Source organism: Orbilia oligospora (genome assembly GCF_000225545.1).
Source record: "Orbilia oligospora ATCC 24927 unplaced genomic scaffold scaffold00004, whole genome shotgun sequence".
Classification (NCBI taxonomy): Eukaryota; Fungi; Ascomycota; class Orbiliomycetes; order Orbiliales; family Orbiliaceae; genus Orbilia; species Orbilia oligospora.
Genome location: NW_011645561.1, coordinates 1,119,325 through 1,141,534, shown reverse-complemented (window position 1 = coordinate 1,141,534; position 22,210 = coordinate 1,119,325). Strand labels below are relative to the sequence as shown.

At 44.4% G+C, this 22,210-nt stretch overlaps 8 protein-coding genes across 8 annotated transcripts; 5 read left to right on the top strand and 3 right to left on the bottom strand.

Moving 5' to 3' along the window:
• Positions 1–558: 558 nt before the first annotated feature.
• On the top strand, positions 559–1,454 carry AOL_s00004g339 (uncharacterized protein; the record flags this gene model as incomplete). Its single annotated transcript, XM_011118989.1, has 3 exons — positions 559–623; positions 712–827; positions 892–1,454. The coding sequence occupies 3 exons, from the start codon at positions 559–561 to the stop codon at positions 1,452–1,454; spliced, it is 744 nt and encodes a 247-aa protein (XP_011117291.1).
• A 369-nt stretch (positions 1,455–1,823) lies between these two features.
• AOL_s00004g338 (uncharacterized protein) lies at positions 1,824–3,615 on the bottom strand (the record flags this gene model as incomplete). Its single annotated transcript, XM_011118988.1, has 5 exons — positions 1,824–2,153; positions 2,228–2,737; positions 2,800–3,162; positions 3,240–3,332; positions 3,415–3,615. The coding sequence occupies 5 exons, from the start codon at positions 3,613–3,615 to the stop codon at positions 1,824–1,826; spliced, it is 1,497 nt and encodes a 498-aa protein (XP_011117290.1).
• A 1,628-nt stretch (positions 3,616–5,243) lies between these two features.
• AOL_s00004g337 (uncharacterized protein) lies at positions 5,244–6,540 on the top strand (the record flags this gene model as incomplete). Its single annotated transcript, XM_011118987.1, has 2 exons — positions 5,244–5,640; positions 5,756–6,540. 2 exons carry the CDS (start codon positions 5,244–5,246, stop codon positions 6,538–6,540), a joined length of 1,182 nt encoding a protein of 393 aa, XP_011117289.1.
• A 684-nt stretch (positions 6,541–7,224) lies between these two features.
• AOL_s00004g336 (uncharacterized protein) lies at positions 7,225–8,890 on the top strand (the record flags this gene model as incomplete). The annotated part of the gene is made up of 2 exons (XM_011118986.1): positions 7,225–7,573; positions 7,794–8,890. 2 exons carry the CDS (start codon positions 7,225–7,227, stop codon positions 8,888–8,890), a joined length of 1,446 nt encoding a protein of 481 aa, XP_011117288.1.
• A 337-nt stretch (positions 8,891–9,227) lies between these two features.
• AOL_s00004g335 (uncharacterized protein) lies at positions 9,228–10,768 on the bottom strand (the record flags this gene model as incomplete). Its single annotated transcript, XM_011118985.1, has 9 exons — positions 9,228–9,416; positions 9,482–9,812; positions 9,878–9,910; positions 9,964–10,059; positions 10,199–10,381; positions 10,447–10,486; positions 10,554–10,582; positions 10,646–10,660; positions 10,743–10,768. The coding sequence occupies 9 exons, from the start codon at positions 10,766–10,768 to the stop codon at positions 9,228–9,230; spliced, it is 942 nt and encodes a 313-aa protein (XP_011117287.1).
• Positions 10,769–11,233: 465 nt separating this feature from the next.
• AOL_s00004g334 (uncharacterized protein) lies at positions 11,234–12,022 on the top strand (the record flags this gene model as incomplete). Its single annotated transcript, XM_011118984.1, has 1 exon — positions 11,234–12,022. One exon carries the CDS (start codon positions 11,234–11,236, stop codon positions 12,020–12,022), a length of 789 nt encoding a protein of 262 aa, XP_011117286.1.
• Positions 12,023–14,618: 2,596 nt separating this feature from the next.
• Positions 14,619–18,303, top strand: AOL_s00004g333 (uncharacterized protein; the record flags this gene model as incomplete). Its single annotated transcript, XM_011118983.1, has 3 exons — positions 14,619–14,716; positions 14,806–15,873; positions 15,948–18,303. 3 exons carry the CDS (start codon positions 14,619–14,621, stop codon positions 18,301–18,303), a joined length of 3,522 nt encoding a protein of 1,173 aa, XP_011117285.1.
• Positions 18,304–19,377: 1,074 nt separating this feature from the next.
• Positions 19,378–20,915, bottom strand: AOL_s00004g332 (uncharacterized protein; the record flags this gene model as incomplete). Its single annotated transcript, XM_011118982.1, has 6 exons — positions 19,378–19,499; positions 19,570–20,008; positions 20,089–20,400; positions 20,469–20,579; positions 20,680–20,724; positions 20,853–20,915. The coding sequence occupies 6 exons, from the start codon at positions 20,913–20,915 to the stop codon at positions 19,378–19,380; spliced, it is 1,092 nt and encodes a 363-aa protein (XP_011117284.1).
• Positions 20,916–22,210: the final 1,295 nt, after the last annotated feature.

Genomic DNA, 22,210 nt, shown 5'->3' with positions numbered 1-22,210 from the left:
ACGTAGATTTACCGCACGTCTCCCCATCGATCAAGAGATTTAATATAAAACCCATACCCGTCCCATCCGCGACACTTCCCATCAAACTGCAATTCCTCTCATTGATAAAATTGTTTAGACTTTAGCAATCGCCGTAACCACTAGTATTACCACCGGCCACCGCACGGTGTCACTAGCAGCAATTATATTTTTAGAAAAGAAGGAACAAAAATAGTTTTTTTGTTGAAACAGAGTACCCTCATTCTCATCCTCTCGCTCTTGATACTTCTTATTACAACTCTCAACCTTATCTACACTTTTGAATTATACCTGCTCAAGTTCAATCTTGATCGTGATCTTGCATCAACAGCCCCACCATCACCGAATTCGGAACAGCTTGGTGAGGCTTGCGATTTACCACACGAACAACGCATTTCTCAGGTTACGCAAACTTCGTCAGCTTATCCTAGTTCTCTAAATTCGATTACAAAGTACCCGGCGTGGTTTGAGGCACTTGATCTAGCTACTGCTGCCCCGTTAAAATACCCAGAAGAGAGTTTAGACTCGAGTTTATACAAGATGGCTAGTTCTGATGAAGCAAAAATTAAAAGGATCAGGGATCCGAGGTTGTATATTGTTCGACAGTATGTGATACCACCCTTTTGTTTTCATATTAGAGTATTGATGATGAATGACTAACAAATGGGCTTTGATATTGCTCTTGATGTATAGTGGAGAGACTGAATGGTCTCTCTCAGGCCGACATACCTCGGTCACGGACCTGCCGCTTACAGAGCATGGTGTCTCTAGAATCACCTTGACGGGCGAAGAACTCATCGGGGTTGACAGTAAGTCTTCCTCCCCCAACTACTAGAAAACCCAGCTCCCTTTAATCTTACATATCATATAAAGGTCTAATCGATCCCACCCGCATCGGCAAAATCTACGTCTCCCCACGCACCCGCGCCCAACAAACCCTCAAACTCCTCAACCTCCCATCAGACATCCCCATAGAAACAACCGAAGACCTAGCCGAATTCAACTACGGCACCTACGAAGGGCTCACCTCCAAGGAAATAAAAGCCAAATGTGGGAATGAAGACTGGGAAATCTACGTGCACGGCGGCGGAGCTCCAACCGGAGAGACGCCACAACAGGTTTCGGACCGTGTTGATAGAATTATCAAGAAGATAAGAGAGGAGAATCATAAGGCGGTGTATGATGCTCATGAAAAATGTATTTCTACGGGACAAGATCATCATCTTGATGATCCGGAGTTAAAGACGCCGGATGTATTGTTTGTGGCTCATGGGCATTTGTTGAGAGCTTTGGCGGCTAGATGGTTGGGCTTGGAGATTGCCAATGGGAGGAATTTACAGCTGGACGCTGGTGGAGTTGGACTTTTGAGTTATGAGCATCATGCTTATCAGGAGCCGGTCATTGCGAAGTGGAATTGGGTGCCTTTAGGGAGGTAAATTGGTACCTTCCCTTGGAAAAACACTTATTGCTTCCCTTCATTCTGAGGGGGTGGACAAAGCATTGAGGCTATATTGTAGTTTGAGTTTATTGCATTACAGTTTTCTCGATAACATTCTCAGTAGAAAGGACTTTCTTGGGAGGTGTTCAATTAAAGTGTGCCTAATACATTGCTTCGCACTGGAGCGCAGTTATGTGTACTGGGTAGAGCTACGTGAAAGTTGCCGCCAGAAGACGTCATGGAAAACACTTTGTGCTAATCAGTCGAAAATAAAACTTGAAAGAAATGGATATAGAACTCAAAGAAGAACCAGCTAAAAAAAAAAAGAATCCTTCGCATTTCATATGTACTTTTCACATCCTCAATTTCAACCCCTTCCAAACAATCCAAACTTCTTATGTGACTTCTCCCCTTTCTCAGAAGTGCCAGTTGTGGGGCTCTTGACCTTAGCGGAAGCAGGGGCAGATGTTGAGCCAGAAGCTTCTGGCTTTGCAGCAGCTTTAGTATCGATCGGTGGGGCGGTGGGCTTCTCCTCAACTGCAGCCTTAGCTACAGCGGGCTTTTCTTCAGGGATGGTCTCGCCAACGATGACTGGAGATGTTGGATCTGAGACCGGGGATTTGGTCGACGCGATGGAGTTCTGGCGAGTAAGTTTTCCGGTAGTAAATTGCTCGATAATGCTGTACCATTTCATTGCCTGTGTATGTCATGTTAATAAACTGAACCCTGATCGAAGGCCCTTCTTCGGGCGGGGATGCTGTTTGTATATACCTCATCGTGTCCACCGGCCTTGAATGAAAATTCATGTTTACCAGTGAGGTGCTGGTTCTTGTTCGCATCCTTTCCAGCGACAATAAACTTGGCTTCTCCAGCCGCAGGCGGGGCTCCAATCACACATTCAGACAGGTATAACGAAAGTTCCGGCTCAGGGTTTTCCTTGAAATCGTTATTCTTGCTAAATTCGTGCAAATAACCCGCCGGAGTAACAGCATAGTGATATGAATCGTATGACTTCATAATCTTGCCTTTGCGGCTGAGCAACCCATTTATAAGAGGCTGCGAGGAACGGTGATTCTGGTTAGGGAATTTGATAGCATCAAGGCTACGATTGGGGGTTGTGGGGTCGATGAGAATTTCTGCGGAACGAACGGTGAAGTTGGTCCATTCGAATTCGTCGGGGATGTTTTGGAAGTTAGCGTTTACGTCGGCATAGAACTGCTTGTTTTTATCGGTTTGACCGCCGGCGATTTGGAAGAATTGGCTAAAGGCGCCGCGGAGAGTCTGGGGGACAAGTTAGTTATATCTCAATCTTCAGAATGAAGACGCAAAGGGGGTTTTTGTACCTCGAGAACATGCTTTTCGAAGACCAGGAAGTTGTTCTGGACGTCCAGAAGATCCTTCTTGTGTGCATTTTCTTCGAGAACCTGCTTGTGCAAATGGTGCTGCACCGCTCGTTGGATGATATACGGGTCTTGGACTGGTTCTATCTTCCCACCGACGCTATCAAAATTGGCGGTATTGGTACCAAGATGCTCGAGTTGTTTCTGTGTAAGTCCTCGAGCCCTTTCGACGGCTTTGGCGCCCTTGGCGGCCCCGGAGGTGAGTTCCTTATGTTTATTCTTGATCTCGGAGTGTAGACGGTTAAGAGTTGGAAGAAGTTGCCCTCTGAGAGCCTTCTCGGTCTCCAATTGAGTGTTTGCAAGGGCCTAACATTCGTAGATTCTGGTTAATTACAGTACGGGGTGGGTGTGTGGAGGGGTTGCGACTGAGGGGTAGCTCGTACCTGTGTATTCGCACGGATATTCTCGAAAAATGAGGCAACACCGCCGTTCGCCTGAGCGAAATGGTGGCCTTCTCGTAGAGGCTCATTTACCGTCTAAATTCAAAGTTATTCATTAGCTATTAACGTTGAAACTTGCGCATAAATAGTCTTGATAGCTAGATATGTGGATTTATACCTTCAAAACCTTATCATAGTCCCTGGACAATGATTTGTGCAAATTCGCTGTCGCCTCGACGTATTCCTCAAGGTATCCACATGCATGCTTCCATGCATCTAATCTTTCAAGAAGAAGAGCTGCGACATCTCCCTTCTCCTGAGGAATAGGACTGGTCAGCGGATCTTCCGCGACAGCCGCTATTTGGACAGCTGCAGACATGGTTTCGGGTTCGGGTTCGGCAGAGGGGTAAGAGTAACAAGGGTATGGTCGTGTGAGTGAGACCGCCTTTAGCTAGGTAGCAGAAGCTGTGCGACTAGACAAGGATATAGCGAGGGACCCTTTTAGAATTCGATGGATGCTTTCGGGAATACTAAGATTGAATGATTTCCAAAAGCCAGAGGATTTGCGAAAAAAGAAGTAGCCAGCTTAGCTTTATATGTGGACTAAATTCGCGATTCGGAGGCCGGTGACATGGACAAAGTGTGGTTTTTTAAGATTAAAGCGGGGCAGCTTAACTCCGCGATTGAGGAAGATACACCTGGTCATGCAAGATATCACGCCAGAGCGAATAGAGGTGTTCTTAAGTTTGCGACCGCCTTGTCATCAGGCTTGGGAGCTCAGTTATGGACCGTAGTGCCGACCTGGGTAAATCAGGAACCGGGGCTATACGATATCCGGTATGACGACAGACCCTTGTAATAGTTGTGATATCGACACTTGCTGATTGGAGGGAAGCAAGCAATTGGAGTGGAGTCGAATTCAGGTTTAGATTGAATCTGAAGAATGAAACTCATAAAATATACTGTACATAGATACGATACAAAGGACGGGTACAGAATATAGTCTCGAGACTGCGCTTTTGGGAGCAGATGACGTCACAGGGAACATCGCAGGAAAGCTTGGTCGTTTCTCTCGCGTGTTGGCACCGATAGCTCCAAAGATCGAGATCTAGATCACCTCAACACATTGCATCCAACAGTTGAGGTTCGAAGCTGATCGTCGATAGCTTATGTTACACACACAGGTATATACTTGGCTTAGTACTTTCCTATCTATGTAGCATGTAGGTATCTATTAAGTCGTAGGTATGCATATATACCTAGGTAGTCGACATATAAAACTGGAGCGAACCCATATCGAGGCTTACGTAGACTGGGACATACTCTTCTCCACCTAGACCCTGCAATTAATATATATTAATGTTAATTAACATTAACTCTTCAGGGACCTAAACTGTACCTGAGTAGTTCGGCGGAAAATCAAAGGGCCGAAATTAAAGAAATGCTTACGAATTGACATCAGCCCCAAGCAAGTCGCCTATGACTTTAATGAATATTAACCGTATTATTATATACATTTATTTTTAGTTAATCGAAGTACGAGATTTAAAATTATAGAGTCAGCGTTTGGTACGTATTAAAAGGTACTACCGAAATTGGGTGCTTACATTGCATTCATGGTCGCGCTCCGTTTGAAGACGGAGAGAATTCGATGGAATATACGATTTTTTGAACCCATCTCATGTGTCTCGTCTAGGACTGACCAATTAGGGAATGCTTGAGTTGTCACGATCGATCATGATCATACCTTAAATCCTTTCTGGTTGAATTTGGGAGTCACATCGATACCTAACTCCCAAGCAAGGCCTGATAACCAGTGGTAAAGTTAATTTGGGTTCCGCGCTATAATATTAATATCCTCTACAAATACATACCATCATCGGCTCTAGTTCGTTCCAACATTCGAATTAATTCCTCGGAACATTAAATTGATCAATTGCAACGAAACCACATTCATTCAACACAGAAATCTCAAAATATATTCATATCCGGTCCACCATCTTGAAGATGTATCTCTCCAACCTTGCGCCTGAGCTACTTCTCAATATCATATCTTCCCTTGAGGCGAATGATCTCGCACAACTCGTGCAAACGTGCCGATATCTATATAACACTGGCAATGAAATTAAGATCCTGCGCCAAGTCGAAGCTGTCGACGCTGACACATTGAAATTTATTTTAGGGTTGGAGCAACCCTACGTAGAAGGTTGGAATTATAGCATTGTTCGGCGAGGGAGCATGATGTTCGCCGTTTCGTTCACCATTATAGATGTAGAACCCGGATCAAAACCCCGGGTCTCTACTCTAGATTCCTCATCATCAGCCATATTTGACGTATTGGCAGATCAAATTGCAACGAGAAACAAGAGAATTGTCGATGGGAAATTCAGAGTTGGGAGCGGAAGTAAGTTGAGGATTAGCCCTAGGCCGCACTACCTAGGCTTCATGAAACTGCATGTCATACACAGAATCGAATTCAATTGAGGATCGCTACTTACCAATTCCTATTCATACTATAGTTCTCGACTGTGATTCCACAGGCTCAATCCTTTTCGCACTTAAGAAATACTCCCATGTTCATCCAGCTTCGGAGTTCTCAATTGCCTCCCTGTCTACTGAATTTTCTCTCAGTCAGCATGACTTGTCAACCTTTTTTGACACCCAAAAGCTCACCAAACTCAGTCTAAGATTTCCTGCGGCGTTTTGGGAATACGATTACAGTATGGGCTTTCCTAGCTCTGAAGCCTCACAGCAGGCGCACTTTGCTCTCAATAAAAAATTACTGCGAGATATAGAAAACCTCAGAGATCTACTTCTTAAAGTCTCAAATCTCGAAATTCTTTCCCTCAGGCCCCATGTAAGCTTCTTTAGAGTCATCCAACCACTTATGGTCCTACCTCCAGCCTTGGATGGGCTCGGACAAGCTGTCGAAGGGCTGACTAAACTACACACGCTCAAAATCAGCGAATATCTCTTTCATCCGGCCTTCTTCCTCCCGGTCCCTAAAACAGTGAAAAAATTACAATACAAAAAGGTCAACAAGCTCTCTCAAGGATGGTGGTCTCGGTTTGCAAAGGCGCCTCTTACAAATGTTGAAAGCTTGTCGATTAGATCAGACGGCATTGGACTCCGCCCTAGGAGCGTTTTCCGGGAGAGCGAAAAGGGGTTCAATATTGAAGATATCGAGATCAAAAGTTTGAAAAGGTTTATATGCCAGGGCGTGGAAAATCCTTGTCTACCCAAGGATTTGGTTGAGTGTATTAATCGAAGGAATACGGGACTTGAGCAATCAGTTTCTTACTAATAATGTGTATATACCTGCATCTCTTTCGATTTATGAGCTGGCTGGTATTTTATCCCAATTATATATTTACCACTATTCACTGATTAAATGCGAGTTCACAGCATTGCCTAGTATTGAATCCGATTATGCATAATTACGGATTGAAATCTGCCTCTCTTCAAAGCCACTAAACATACCTTTGTTATATATTTCGCGTTGTCTGGAGCCGGGCTTGAAGCCCGGCTCCGGCGCGACCAATTCGAGAGGATAGCCTTTCTTTCTCTCACTCATACAATTGAAGGTCCCACGGTATTATCATGATATATATTTATTTAGGCTTGTTACGCTCAATATCTGTGGAAAGTTACATTCAGTGCATGCATGAAGTTATAACTAGGATATATATAATAGACTATATGCCCCACCTTACTCATGAGTCAATGCTGACACGTCGGCCCAAACGTCCTTCGAGACGTATGCACTTAAGGCGCTAAGCTGACCATCCGAACCTAACGCGCTGAATAAGGTCTCGCGACATGTCAGTAACCAAGGAACTTACTATCTATGCATATAAATACCCACTTTCGCGATCGGGAATTGGATGATAATTGTTGTTTCTTCAGCGCAATTAAACCCAATGCGATTATAATTCAAGACTTGGACGCTACTATTAATTTTCAAATTCCTTATTTTTTAAAAAAAACCATGAGTTTATCCGAAAATCCGCTTTCACACTTCCAGATTCTCGCTCCCGAACTGGTTTTCCAAATATGTTCTTACCTGGATAACAAAGATCTTCCGAACCTTTTGCCGACATGCCGGTACCTTCACCATGCCGTGTCAGGGTATCTGCACGACAAAACGAGCAAGACCACACTAAAAACGCTTTTGGAAGCGAAATCTAATAACTTCTATGGGATCGAATTTATAAGAAAGACTCAGAACGGAGATGCTGATACTACCATAGGACTGGGTGTGTTAATTAAAGCCATTGAAGCTCTTTTGAAGGAAAAGAGTAAAGCGGTTATTATCTCTTTCAAAGTCGATTCTGAGAGTAAGTAATTGTTGAATTCATTGGTGTTGATTGACTTCATGACATATCGTCTCGGAGTTGGCATCCAGGAAGACTGTCCGTATTCACATCGAGATTTTATTCATTCATTCCACACAATTTAAAATTTATCGATCTTGTCACCACCATTGCATATTACAAATCTCTTATATATCAAAAAAAAAAAAGTATTATCGGTTTTAATTGAATTCCGTATATGTAGGCGTCAGACCAGAAGGTCATCGGGATCTACTCCTTTCACTCAAAGCCTTCTCATATACACGTCCCGCCAACCAATTCGCAATCAACCCTCTCACAGCCAATCTCTCACCACTCGAAGTAGCTCGAATCTTCGACGTCCGCAAGTTGACCAGGTTAAACCTCACCTTCCACGTTAACCAGTGGAATAAAATCCCAAGATACGACTCCGGCGTTTTAGACGTCGAATGTACCGAATACAGAGATGGAACGATAGAATATCGTCAGTCCCTTCGAGAGAAGGCATACGAAGAATATAACCTCCCCAGTCCCGAAATTCTAGAAGATATATCGGGACTTAATAAATTGTTGACACGAACTCAGAATTTGGAGCATTTACAATTATATCCCATGGTACTGCACTACAAAAAATTCCGACCACTTGGGGATTTACCATCAGAACTTGAGGAACTTGGAAACACGTTCAAGAACCTAAGACGGTTACGATCACTCGAACTTGACGAATTCTTATTCCATGTATCCTTCTTCCTCCCCGTTCCCGAAAACCTCGAACGGTTGCAATTGAAAAACACACAATATTATTCAAAAGCATGGTGGTTACAATTCGCAAAATACAAATTTACGAATTTGAAGGAGTTGTATATCGATTACGACCCGGTCTTTCGACAATACAGCATGTATGAATCCGACACTTCTTTCTTACATAGGGACGGTACGCTCAAAACGCAGGATGAGATCGACAACGGGTTTAAACTAGAAAATGTCGAAATACAGAGTTTAGAGAGGTTTATTTACGAAAGAACTCATGCTTCTTTGTTCAATAAACACTTTTGTTTCCCTGCGGATTTGGTACCGTGTATTGTTAGGAGGAACGAAGGGTTAGAGCCGAAGATAAAGCGGGCTTTAGTGAGCCGTTATGCGGAGGAAGTGGTAGAGAGGTGTCGTGAAAGGTTGGAAAGGGTCATAGGGGATTGTCGAGATGCTATCAAAGGCGAGCTTGTGACCGACTTTTTGGAAGGCGGGTTTCCGGATGATGGTCTTGAGAAATGTCTATCGTCGTATGGACGTTATGTATTAGGTAAACCGCGGCCGGCGGTATGAGGGAAGATGTGCCTCCGACTTAAAACTTTTGTGCACTCTTGCTACCAAACCCCCTCTATGTTCCTCTCGTCTTTGTATATAATTAGATTTATGGAGCTATGAGCGAGTGAGCAACACTCCTACATCCTGGCGATGTCGTTATAAATGCTGTTTTTACGAAGAGAGGCGCGGTAATTGTTATGAAAGGTTTCTGGATTGAATTGTAAGACCGCATATATTATCTCAACTGTGTTCAACTGAGCGGCGCTCCGAGACCGAGGCTAGTTATCTCAGCATTTTGATAACCAAAATGGTCTATAATTAACGCAGACTAGTCCTTAAAGAGCCCTAGTATGGTTTACCAGTCTGCTCGCTTTTTGATACCTTCGTTCTGAACAACTTCAATCCAATATCCATCAGGATCCTTAATGAAAGCAACATCCTTCATCTTGCCATCAGTCAACCTCTTCTTCCAATTGACATTCAACCCCTCAAATCTCTCACACGCAGCGTCAAGATCGTCGACCGTAACGCAGATATGTCCGAACTATACATCTAAACGTTAGCTTCTCCCCCAAAATCTTCAGCCATTTAAAAGAGCGATGTAAATACCCCTTGTGGCTCCGAGTTTCCGTCATGATATCCTGCAAAAGTGCTATCCGGATCATCCGTGCCGTAGTTATATGTCAACTCCAATAATCCTTCTCGGTCTGAAGTTAAACTCTCGTTCTCAACCTCGCCCTCACGCTTATATCCCAAAAAGTAGAGGTCAAATTTGGCTTCTGGGCTTTTATGGGTGCGGAGTAGAGTCATTCCCATGACTTCGGTGTAGAATTTGATTGATTCGGTACCACTTTTGACCCTGATCATGGAATGATTCATGCGGTAGGTTCCAACATCGGTTGGAGTGATGACTTGGTCTTTAAGGCCGATGATTTCAACCCTATGCAGTCATGTTAGATTAGATTAGGTAGGGGCGGATATCGAATTTGTAGGCCTTCAACTTACCAGTATCCGTTCGGGTCCTTTGCGAATGCAATACTGTGCCTGTTCAGCGGATGATTGCCACAGAAGCAGTTAATTGGGTTCCTTACTGTCGCATTCTACCTTCCGAGAGCTTTTTCTTGAAGGCAACACCAGCTTCTTCAAGACGATCACACGCATTCTGGAGATTGTCAACCGAGATGCAGCTTTTATTTTCCTATTAGTGATAATTTCACAACAGTCGCCTCTTTCTCTCCGCCTAATGATCCGTGAAACCTACATATGACCGAACCGTATTTTAAAGTCAGTACTAATAATGTTTCCATAAATTCGGTTGTGGAGTACATATCTCTGTGAGGCTCGTCATTTCCGTTATTAATTGTATACTCAGGATTTGACTCCGTCCCATAGTTATGAGTAAGCTCTACGATGCCTTCTCGATCGGTCCAGTGATTACCAGCACTTTCGGCTTTTGGTGAGTCGTAGGCGAGGAAGTAGAGATCAAAGCTCCATTGTGGATTTGGAATCCTGATGACATATGAGTAAGTTCCTTTTCTTCCGAGTTTTCTTTCGACTAGATCGTTTGTTTATACTTATTGATGACTTTCATGCCCAGAAGTTCGTAGAATTTGACTATTTTACGAAATTCCCTCATAAGTATGAAAGCATGAACATATCGAGACACTGTATCATTTCGTACCACTTTCTACTGGGTCTTTCACCCGTAGCCTATCCAATTGAACATAAGCATTTATGTAGCTTAACACGAGTTACATATATGGGCGCAAATACATAGTATGGTTGAGCCTGTATTTCCATTAGCTAATGCAAATGCCTCTTCTACCATTGGTTGGGAAGCTAGGTAGCTAGCAATACAAAGGTGACAAACTTGTATCTTGAAGTATCAGTAGCCATTGTGCGAAACTGGTACCGAAGCGGTAGTGTACGAGATGTAGATGGTGTTATGAAGCAGTTGAGTCTTCGAGTAAAGATTCGGGGTATGAGCATTATTGGAACACAAGATTTCGTGACGTCGTTTTTAGCAACCGTCTTCGAATCCCACCTTTTATCGATAACACCATGATTGCCAAGCCGGGAATTAGCCTGCTATTGCGACAACACGGTACTTGATGTTGGATTTTGTGGTCTCTCGCCAAGACAGCTGAATCGGGGATTTATGTAGTGTGGGTTATGTTATGGAGAACTCGAGATCGGGAGGATCGATCCACTGGACGAGGCGATAACGTTAACATTTAATATATGCGAGAAGGATTACCAACGTAAAAAAACAAATAGAAGGTCCACTATCACTCTGCAGCGTCACATTCAGCCCTCAGGCTTAAACACGTTTAAACTTTCGTCCCAGCGAGCCTCAGCAAAATGGTCAAAATTCAGGTCGTCTCCGACCTCCACCTCGAATCTGGCTTCGAATACGATGCCTACGAACTTGATCCTGTCGCTCCATATCTCGCTCTCGTAGGTGATATTGGCAATACTCGCGATCCTGGACTGTTCAACTTTCTCAAGCGGATGCTCAAGCAACACGAGCTCGTATTCTTCATCGCTGGAAATCATGAGCCTTACCACAGCAGCTGGGACTCCACACATGCAAAGTTAAGGGAGTTTTCCGATTTGGTCAATAAGGAGCCTGAATTAGGAGCAGGAAGATTCATATATATGAATCAAACACGATATGATCTTACCAACGAGGTCACTATTCTGGGATGCGTGTTATTCTCGGCCATCGATCCGAAGTACATGCCGTATGTTAGTCTCAGTTTGAATGATTTTTATCACATCCAAAGTTGGACAGCCAAGGATCATTGCTCAAGTCACGAGTCGGATCTCGCATGGCTCAATGCTCAGGTTTCGAGAATTATGGTTGAGGAACCGAACCGCAAAATCATAATCTTGACGCATTACTGTCCGACTTTTGATGCTACGGAGCCAAAGTATAAGACGAGTCTTATTACATCGGGATTTACAACGGATATGACGAAGGAGGAATGTTGGAAGTGTGATAATGTGAAGGTTTGGGTATTCGGGCATACGCATTATAATTACGATGTTGTGGAGGAAGGTACCGGAAAGCGTATTGTGGCGAATCAGAGAGGGTATAATTTCTCGACGGCAGATGGATTTGATCCAACAAAGACAATAGAAGTATGAAAGCTCCTTGGTCTTGCGTTTAATTCCTTATGAGGGGTGTAATGAATGTTCTAGATAGCGAGAGTTATCGGTATTGTTAGTCCTGTATACATGTAACTGCCACAGTTGGTAATCAATTTGAGGATCCTCATATAGTCATGGCCAATTCGGCTGAAATATTCGAATAACTTTTAATAAATAGTATCTATAACCTGCCAGATTTAATGATTTTGAAGTGAGGGCTTCGACTATAGGCCACATTAATTTCTAGCAGCATCATAAGATTCAGGCTCAAGGTCAGAGTCAGTGCTGGTGGCCAGTGGTAAACCACAAGCTGGATTACCTAAGTTATAGCACGTGACCTTTTTGAGCTTCCAAATCCATTGTCGTGACAGACTTTAAGGTTCAACAGGTGTAAAGTTTGCTGAGCGTAAATTTTTGAATCTAGAATATGTCACGTGCTCTAGAGCTCCACAATATTTAATATTGTATTTTGGAGTACATGTACTTCCAGGGGATACTTGCCTGGATTTGAGTCTTGACCTCAGTCTGGAGTAGTTTATGGGGGGCTAATAGGACAAATGCATATATCTCTATACTTATACTTCTGGCGGGTCTCAAAGTTATCCTCATACATGTATCTCTTGCGAACAGATACTGACTTACTGAGGCATCAAGTATTCAAGCTACCTGTACATTTAAAAACCCGCCCTGTTCAAATTAAAACCATGAATGGAATGTGGATATTTGAATCTTCGTGGTATGCATTGATTGTATATGACCGCACACGACCCCTCTGACAAGTCAGTACATGCAAGTGTTGACGGGAATAAAATCCAACAAGGCGGGCCCTCGGAACCCAGGGATCCCGTCGGAGAAAAGGGCGAAGATCATACCATTGGTTGGGGTGGCAGATTACGAAATCGCAGCGAAGGAGTGGAGCAATATATATCAAACCATGTAACGGTATTTTCCAAGTTTTGGGCAGATCAGAGGAATGCAAAATGAAGGCCCCGCCGGAAGGCTAGCCGACCGAGTTAGGTCGTGGCTCCAGCAGCCAAATTTAGTATCACAATTACCAATATATTAGTATTTTCCCGCTCTGAAAAAGAATGCCATATGATATTTGCCATTTTCGATGAGAAAAATAATAACCTTTTGGGAGGAGAAACGCCGTAGACGGACGATTAAACATATTAATTAGTAGGTATTTAGTGTGAAGAATCGAATGTGTGTAATAGTTATTTGGCGCAAAATAGTGGCGGAGAAGCTACCGAGAAAGGGTAAAAGGTTACATCTGAGACGACAAAACGGAAGCCAAGAGATCTGGCCCAACAGCTTCAAAATAGGGAAGGTCTGACAGATCTGCCCGAGTGTGAGCTTGGTTGGGAGCTTCCTTCGCAGCTGGCTGGAACATGACCCCTCAGTTAAGCCCGGAGAATGACGATATATGTTCTGGCCTGAGGCAGACACAGGACATTCATTGAAGCATGTAAATTCAATACTCTGATACGTGAACCAGCGTGCGAGTGCCCAGAAGGGTGTCAAGCCGGCAGATTCGGCTGCAGCTGCAGCCCAAGCTTGTTTGTGTTCGTCATCCATCCATCCCAGCAGATCGAGACAGAGACAGAGACAAAGACAAAGACACCCGGCGAGGCGACAGGGGCTCTCCATCGGTGTGCCTTGCAATGAAGTGAAGACTAAAAATCTTGAAATCCCGCTCAATTGCAGCATTTTTTTTAAAAAATTTTGATATCAGACATTTTCTTCTTCTTCTTCTTTTCTTTTCCCTTGTCGCTGTGTGCTCATCCATTCATTCCCTTTCGACTTCTCCTCCCCTATATATGCAATACCGTTCAATGCAAGCAAATGCATGCATGCAATCCCCTGTCAACCTATAATTAAAAAGTCAAATACCGGTACATACCTTTTCTCACATTCATTATAGTTACTCTACTCCGTACACTCGTTTGGAATACGAAGGTTAAGTTGGGTCAAGGTGCAAGCTACCTTGTAAAGACCGTTAGGGGCTTCACGGGCCTCTAATATCCATCAACAGACAACCGAACAACATCTGTCGGCTTCAAGCTGCAAAGGGAGCTAAATATCCGAGCTGGCTCGAAGAATCGACCAATTACTTGCTGAACCTGATCCGACCTATTCTTGGTAGGTGTAATATCCAATTCCCTTTTGATCATTCCTCTCTCCCTTCTCATGCATCGTATATTGTTTCTTCTCTGACAAATTACCCGGCTTTTCTTGGACTTCAGGCTCTCAATCGAAATCATCCCTTTTGAACAATAACCTAATCTTTTCGGGCATATCTCCATCTTCACAATCTCTCCAGCCTTCCGAGTTACTGCGATTATTCATCGATAAAGAAACAACCCAAGACATTCCGAATCGCGACACTCTTTTTTCGTACCTTGTGAACCTGCAAGTTGTGCTTGCAGCTTTGGCCGGCCTTTCTGCCCTGTTTTTTCCCCTGCGACGAACGGTTTAATGGTTCTGTGGTAGACACATCCAACACATTTCGGATCCAACCTTCAACGGCGCGGCGCACGGGGATAAGGACTAATAGGCGCTCCCACGTTTTTTCCCTTCTTTTTTTATAAACATGGCGACGACCTGTCCGTGGTCGTCGTCCGGGTCGTTATATAGGCGAGATGAAGATGCCGGGCAGAAACTTCTAGGCCTTTTGCGCAACAGTTATCAGTACGTAATTCCTATCTAATGGTCATGCTAAGATATCAGGTACCGTATCGAGGCCGAACCTCGTAGCTAACACTGAACTCCGAATATAGACGTTCGTTAAATTTTAGTGATCACTCCTTTTATACATCCCTTGGAACCTCGATAGGTATCTCTTTCGGTATCTTTGCTCTCTTCTGTCTCCTAAGACCCCACAACGCCACTGTATACGCTCCTAGGCTCAAATACTCCGATGAGAAGCATGCCCCTCCCCCAATTGAAAAGGGATATCTGGCCTGGCTTAGTCCAGTTTTCAAATACAAAGAGGATGACCTAGTCAACAAGATCGGCCTTGACGCTATCGTATTTTTGCGTTTTCTTCGAATGTTGCGCAACCTTTTTGCTACTCTATCCCTTCTCGCCATCATAATGATCGGAGTAAACGCCGGCTGTTCTGCCAAAAACAAGCACATCCTCAATGGCACCGGAAACTTTTTCATCTTTATGTCGCCTCAAATTGTCTACGGCGAATGTCTTTACGCTCACATTCTCATGTCTTGGGTATTCCCGATAGTTATCTGCGGGTTTATCTGGCATTCCTATCGCAAGCTTCTGCAATTGAAAGTGGCGTATTTTGAAAGCGAGGAGTACAAATCGAGCTTGCATTCGAAAACTTTAATGGTGACGGATGTTTCGAGTCAATACATGTCGAATGATGGACTCGCTGATATCATTAGGAGGATCAATGCCGACCCGAACATTAAGGACGACATGAAGGCTAGGATTGCGAGAGATATGAAGGAACTACCAAAACTAGTCCATGAGCACGAAATGACCGTTCGAAGACTCGAGAGCGTGTTGGCAAAGTACTTGAAGAATCCGGACCGATTGCCACCGAATAGACCGACGATGAAACCATTTAAGGATGATAGAAAGACTAAGGGAGAGGGAAAGATAGATGCAATCGAGTACCTAGACGAGAGAATTAAAATGCTAGAGACAAGGATCAAAGAAGTTAGAGGAAGTATCGACCTAAAGAAACCACTACCATACGGATTCGTCAGTTTTTCGACAATGCAGAATGCGCATACGGTAGCATATGCGACGAGGGGAAAGAGACAGGCCGGGGCAGATGTCAGACTAGCACCGAGACCTACTGATTTGCTTTGGCACAACCTTTCGTATGGCCCCCTGAACCCCATACATATCAAGATACTCTGAAGTATAAAATACTAACACGATGCCAAAAATACAGTAAGACCAAGGGTGAACGTCGCTGGAGTAGGACCTGGGGCTGGATGCTTTATGGATTTTTCACTGTCGCTTGGATCGTCCCAAATGCTTTCATCGCCACCTTCCTACCGGATATCAGTCTCATCGGGCAATTGTGGCCAGCATTTCTACAGTCCTTTATCGAATACAATAGCTTCTGGGTCTTCGTCCAAGGTGTCATAGCCCCTCTACTAACATCACTAATTTTCCTCGTCCTCCCCATAATCATGCGCAGAATTTCCGCACGACAGGGTGACTTCACCAAGACCGCCAGGGAACGCCACACAACTACAAAGCTCTTCTCTTTCTTCCTTTTCAACAATCTAATAGTCTTCACCATTTTCGGCACAGTTTGGAACTTTGTCGTCAGTGTTATTAGCGACACTGATGTTAACAAAAAGTCGGTTTGGCAGGCAATAAAGGACTTCCGTTTCGCTACCCAAACCATCTATTCGGTATTCCAAGTCTCCAGATTCTGGATCATGTACCTTCTTCAACGAAACTTAGGTGCGGTCTTGGATTTGATCCAATTCGTAACCCTCTTTATGCGCTGGTACTCTCGTAAATTCCTCTCTCCAACACCGAGAGAGATGATCGAGTGGTCCGCGCCACAGCCCATGGACTTCGCAAGTTACTATAACTACTTCCTATTTTACGCTACTATAGCATTCACCTTCGCACCGATCCAACCTCTCGTCGTCCCCGTCGCATGTCTATACTTCACCATTGACAGTTTCTTCAGAAAGTACGCATTCATGTACATGTTTGTCACCAAAACCGAGTCAGGAGGAATGTTCTGGCGGGTCCTAGTAAACCGGGTGTTAGTCGGCTCCAGTTTCGGAAATATCGTAACGGCAGGTGTGGTTTGGATCAATTTCAACGGAAGAACCGCGGTGTGGGCTTTATTCCCGATTATCATCCCTATCGGCTTCAAAATCTACTGCATGAAAGTCTTCGACAACAAACTCGATTTCTACACCAAGGTCGTCGACGCAGAGAATACCACTGGTGGAGCAGCAAATGTGATTTCCGAAACAGCTCAGAAAAAGCATCGGGAAGACCGTCTATCAGACCGTTACGGCCATCCAGCACTAACTCGAAAACTCCTTACCCCCCTCGTCCACGAAAAGGCCAAACATGTTTTGGCCCGTGTCTACTCCATCCGTAATAACGAAGAAGATCAATTCTCAGCAGTCAACGGTAGCTTCCCATTCTCTCAGTCAGGCGATAATAACGGTATGAACATGCAAAAAATGCAATCCGACAAACCAGGACTCCAAGCTCCACCGACAGGATTAGAACACTACGGCTTCGTACAGGAGCATCAATTGGACTACAACAACCTAGCAGGTCAACAACGTCAGGAATTCAACTATATATTCGACTCGGCTGCCGCTAACGTCGGAGGAGTCCAGAGTAGAGGTGGAAGCCCCTCGTTAAGACCCATAACACCGGGTGCATTAAGCATGTTAGATAATTCACGACCAGGAACACCTAGCGGACTTGGTCCTAGTGGATATGCAACAAACCGGATGCAATACACAAGCCTAGGAAGCCCGGGTCTGGCACCCCAGCAATTAACACTACCAACTGGAAGATCGGTATCTCCACTCGCAAGGGACGCATCTGCTTCTCCAGATCCGAATTATTACCTATCACAACCTAGATTACCAGAGGGAATGGCAAGCGATAGCGATCTAGCAGGCTTACTTGCCGCACCAGGCGGTGCAGGTCATGCACCCCACGACGGATACGATAGCAGGGCTGTCTCTAGAGACGGATACGACAGCAGAGGCGTATCTCGGGATGGGTGGGACGACTATAATTCAGGTCAACAGCAGCAACACCATCCACAAGGACCGGTATGGGGATACGATCAATACCAGCAACCGCAACCACAGCAGCAGCAGCAACCGCAGCAGCAGCGACAACCAGGTTCTCAATCACCACAGTATCACCAGCAGCAGAATACCCAGCAAGGTTACCAATCCCCACAATACCAACAACCACCCACCCAACAAGGCTATCAATCTCCACAATACCCGCAGCAGCAGCAGCAGTATCATCAACAGCAGCAGCAATATAGCCCCCAGAACCAGCAACAGCAAGGATATAACTACCAACCCCACCAACCCTCAATATCCCCACCACCTCCACAGCACCAACAGCAGCAAGGGACTGGCGCTTGGTCTCCACATTACGACACCGGATCTCCTCACCGACACCAAAGCCCTGCTCCGGGACCGCAGCAGCAGCAGCAGCAGCAGCAGTACCAGCAACAGCAATACCGGCAAGGATACGGACAAGGACAGGGACAAGGTCCATCATCAAACTACTAATCCTTCAGAAACGGTTAAAATAAATACCACAACTTTAAAAAAAAAAAAAAAGAAGAAGAAGAACAAAGAAGAAGAAGAAGTTGAAGAATCCCATCCCATGAACGGTTCATACCACATATCTCATCACAAACCATAACGACACCAGCGAAAGAAGTCCTCCTTTCTTATAAATCTTTTTTTTCTTTTTGTTTAATCTCACATTTTTTGTACGCGTATGTATTATCTGTCAACTCACACCACCCAGTGAATTTAAGAACCCCGGCGACTGGCGTTACTCTTTTGTCATTTGTTTCTTTCTTTACTCCTACTCCTACTTCTTCTTCTTCTTCTAAGAGAAACATTTATCCAATTGTAGTCCCATCTTGAACCTCTTTCTTTTCACTTCATACGGAGGGAAGAAAAAGAAAAAGTTCAACACCATTCATGTATAAAAAGTTTTAGCATTTTTTTCTTTCTTTCTTTCTTTCTTTCTACGAAAAGGGTCCTTCAGTCTTAGCTAGTTTTATTAGATTAGGAACACGGAGGGAAGCAGGTAGGGGGGGTATAAAGTATCTATATAGCGGGGACAAGGGGAGTTGTACGATATCTTAATTATTAGAATAAAGCATGAAAGCATATGATCACATATTCATTTTTTACAACATAATTCTCACGATCCCAGAATATATATATATATATATATCACTTCCACAAGAGAATGGTATCGTTTCTTATTCCGCAGCTACCGGTACAAAAAAGCCCTAATCAATCGTATTCAATAAAAAAAAAGGGTGGGGGTTGAATGAGAAAAAAAAAGTTGGTATTAAAGAATGAAGAAAAGCCCCCCTACACCAGCAACCACAGAAACAAGAACCCGACACAAAATTGGAAAAGGGAGAAGAGGTGAGAGTATACGAGTGGACGCATGTCAATTCCTTCACTGCTGGTGAACTTTTTTTTTTCTCCCTCTCATACTCCTCAAATTCCAAAGTCTAGTGAATCTCAATTACTTTTTTTGTTGTTCATAGACGCCTTTCTCTCTCCCGACCCCTATTTCTTATAAAAAGGGGAATTTAAAAGATGCGGAGGAGAAATCTACAGCTGCCCAGCAGTGTTGAAATCACCCAAAGCCTCTTGAACTCTAGTCGACATTGTCTTCTCGCCCTCACGGACCCAGACACGGGGGTCGAAGTACTTCTTGTTGGGCTTGTCGTCACCTGTTTATCCTAGTTAGCTTCTCGATCATACCAAATATACATATAAAAAAAGACGGTGAGAAATTCATACCATCTGGGTTTCCGACTTGTGTCTTGATGTATTCCTGCTTAGTCAAGACATAGTCTCGGATACCGGTCAAGTAAGCCCACTGCAAGTCAGTGTCCAAGTTAACCTTGACGACACCATAGCTGATGGCGTCCGAGAATTCCTTCTTGGTGGATCCGGAACCTCCGTGGAAGACCAAGAACAATGGCTTGTCATCAGAGGAGCCGATCTTCTCCTTGGTGTACTGTTGGTGCTTGGAGAGGAGCTCTGGGTGGAGCTTGACGTTTCCTGGCTTGTAGACACCGTGAACGTTGCCGAAGGCAGCGGCGATGGAGAAGTATGGGGAGATAGGGTTGAGAGCGGAGTAGACGTTGTAGATGTCTTCGGGTTGGGTGTAGAGGGATGCATTGTCGACATCTTCGTTGTTGACACCGTCTTCCTCACCACCGGTGATACCAATTTCCTATTTTTTTTCAAATTGCATTAATATCACATCACATCATATTTGTCAGGTAGATAGTGGATTGAATAGAAATAGCATACCATCTCGAGCCACTGCTTCATTGGAGCAGCACGGGCAAGGTACTTGGCAGTGGTGGCGATGTTCTGGTCATGTGGCTCCTCGGAGAGATCGATCATGTGGGAGGAGAAGAGAGGTTCACCGTGCTCCTTGAAGTACGCCTCGTCGGCATCGAGCATACCGTCGAGCCATGGAAGGAGCTTCTTGGCACAGTGATCGGTGTGGAGAACAACGGGGATGCCGTATGCTGGAGAAATGGCGCGGATGTAGTGGGCGGCAGCGATGGCACCCTGGATGGAAGCGTATTGGTTGACGGGCGAGGAGTTGGAGACACCCTGGATTTTATATGTCAGTTATCATTTCAGTTACGATAAAGAGAATGGAATTGTAAAAAAAAATATACCTTTCCGGCAAAGTAGGCAGCACCACCCTGCGAAGTTTGGAGGATGATTGGGGATTTCTTATCGCGGGCAGCTTCTAGAGCGGCGACAACGGTGGAGGAAGAGGTGACGTTCTATATAGATGTATCACCACCGAATCATTTAGCCACCACCATATCTTACAAACCACCCCAAATCCCAAATCCCAATTGGCCGAGTAAAAAGAGAACTTACGATGGCTGGAATGGCGTATTTGTTCTCTCTGGCATGCTTGAAGAGCTATATATCACCGAGTTGTGTTAGTATATTAAAATTAGTCTGTGGCGGGGTATGTGATTGATGTATGGCGGGGTAGTTTTTTTCGTGGTTCTGGGTCGATAGCGGGGTAATTATGATATAATACGTACAGCGAGGACATCGTCACCAGTGATGACACCGGTCTTGCGAGTGAGAACGTCTTGGGCACCCATGATTGAAGAATTTAGATGAATTCAAAGAACGATTAATTAATTGATGCTGTTGATTGTGGTAGTTGATGTTAGTTGAGTGGTTTCTGTGGGGTAGAATTAATGCAGGTAGATGGCGATGTTGAAGGGAAGAAGAGAAGAGAGAAGGGAAGAGAAGAGAAGAGAAGAGAGGAGAGAGAAAGATATACAGCCAAATATATAAAACAGACCGGCGCAAAAAATAGAAAAAAAAATAAAATAAAATCAATTCCGATCGATATGCCCCGGGATTACAAGATATAATCATAAAAATAGTCTGGATTGATATTCCGAGGCTATCGCGCATCGTCCGGACGGAGCAAGGCAGGGCCGACAGGGCAGTATGCTATAGCTAGGACGGACGGGCAGACAGACAGGACAGGGACCAGACTCCCTTCCTTCCTGATGTGATCCACAATACACCAGCCATATGCAAAATGATTATGGCATATCTGGATGGGATAAGATCAAGAGAGACGCATGTCCGTCCGCGGTCCAATTCTCTTGCCTCCATATGCGTAGCATAGCGAGAATCTTCGGTCCGGATCCGGGGGGTCGGAATTGATAATAAAAGACAAAAGATAGAGACTAACTCACCTGCGGTATTAATTAATACAATACACTATACTTGTACTGTAATTGAAGATACGATACGATGCAACGGAATGGAATGGAATGGAAGTTAATTAACTTTGATGATCGATGATCGATGAGATGCCCTTTATATACTCGAGTTCTTCGAGCAGTGGGATGACCCCCCCGCTTTATATAAACATGGGCAATCAATAAGACCACCGGTGCATTCAGCTACACCTCGACCTCATCCGCTCACTCGGTGCGATTCGACACTTAATCAATTGCAATTGGAGTAGTGCGCATGCTCCGGTCGGTCAATCGGTCGGTCAATCGGTCGGTCGGCTAGCTACGTCAATCGATTAATTTTAATTTTGTTTAGCTAAGAATCGAAGGCTGCCCCCAACCGCAGGTAGCTATTATATCATATCATATCAGACTAGCCAATGCATAGGATTCCTGTCTGTCTGTTCTTGAGTAAGTCTAAACGGCGATATCCTCACTGGTGGGATCATAATTGACCCCTCTCTTTGCTTCTTTCCCGCATTTCTCTCTCTGTCTCTTTTTTTCTCTCTCTCCAAGATTAAAATTTTCTCTCAATGCATGCGCATCTTTCCTTCGGCCTCCTCTCACTATCTTCAAATTCTTACACATCGATTAGCTACTAAGTACTACCTACTTACCTTTGGCAACCCGAAGAATTCTCG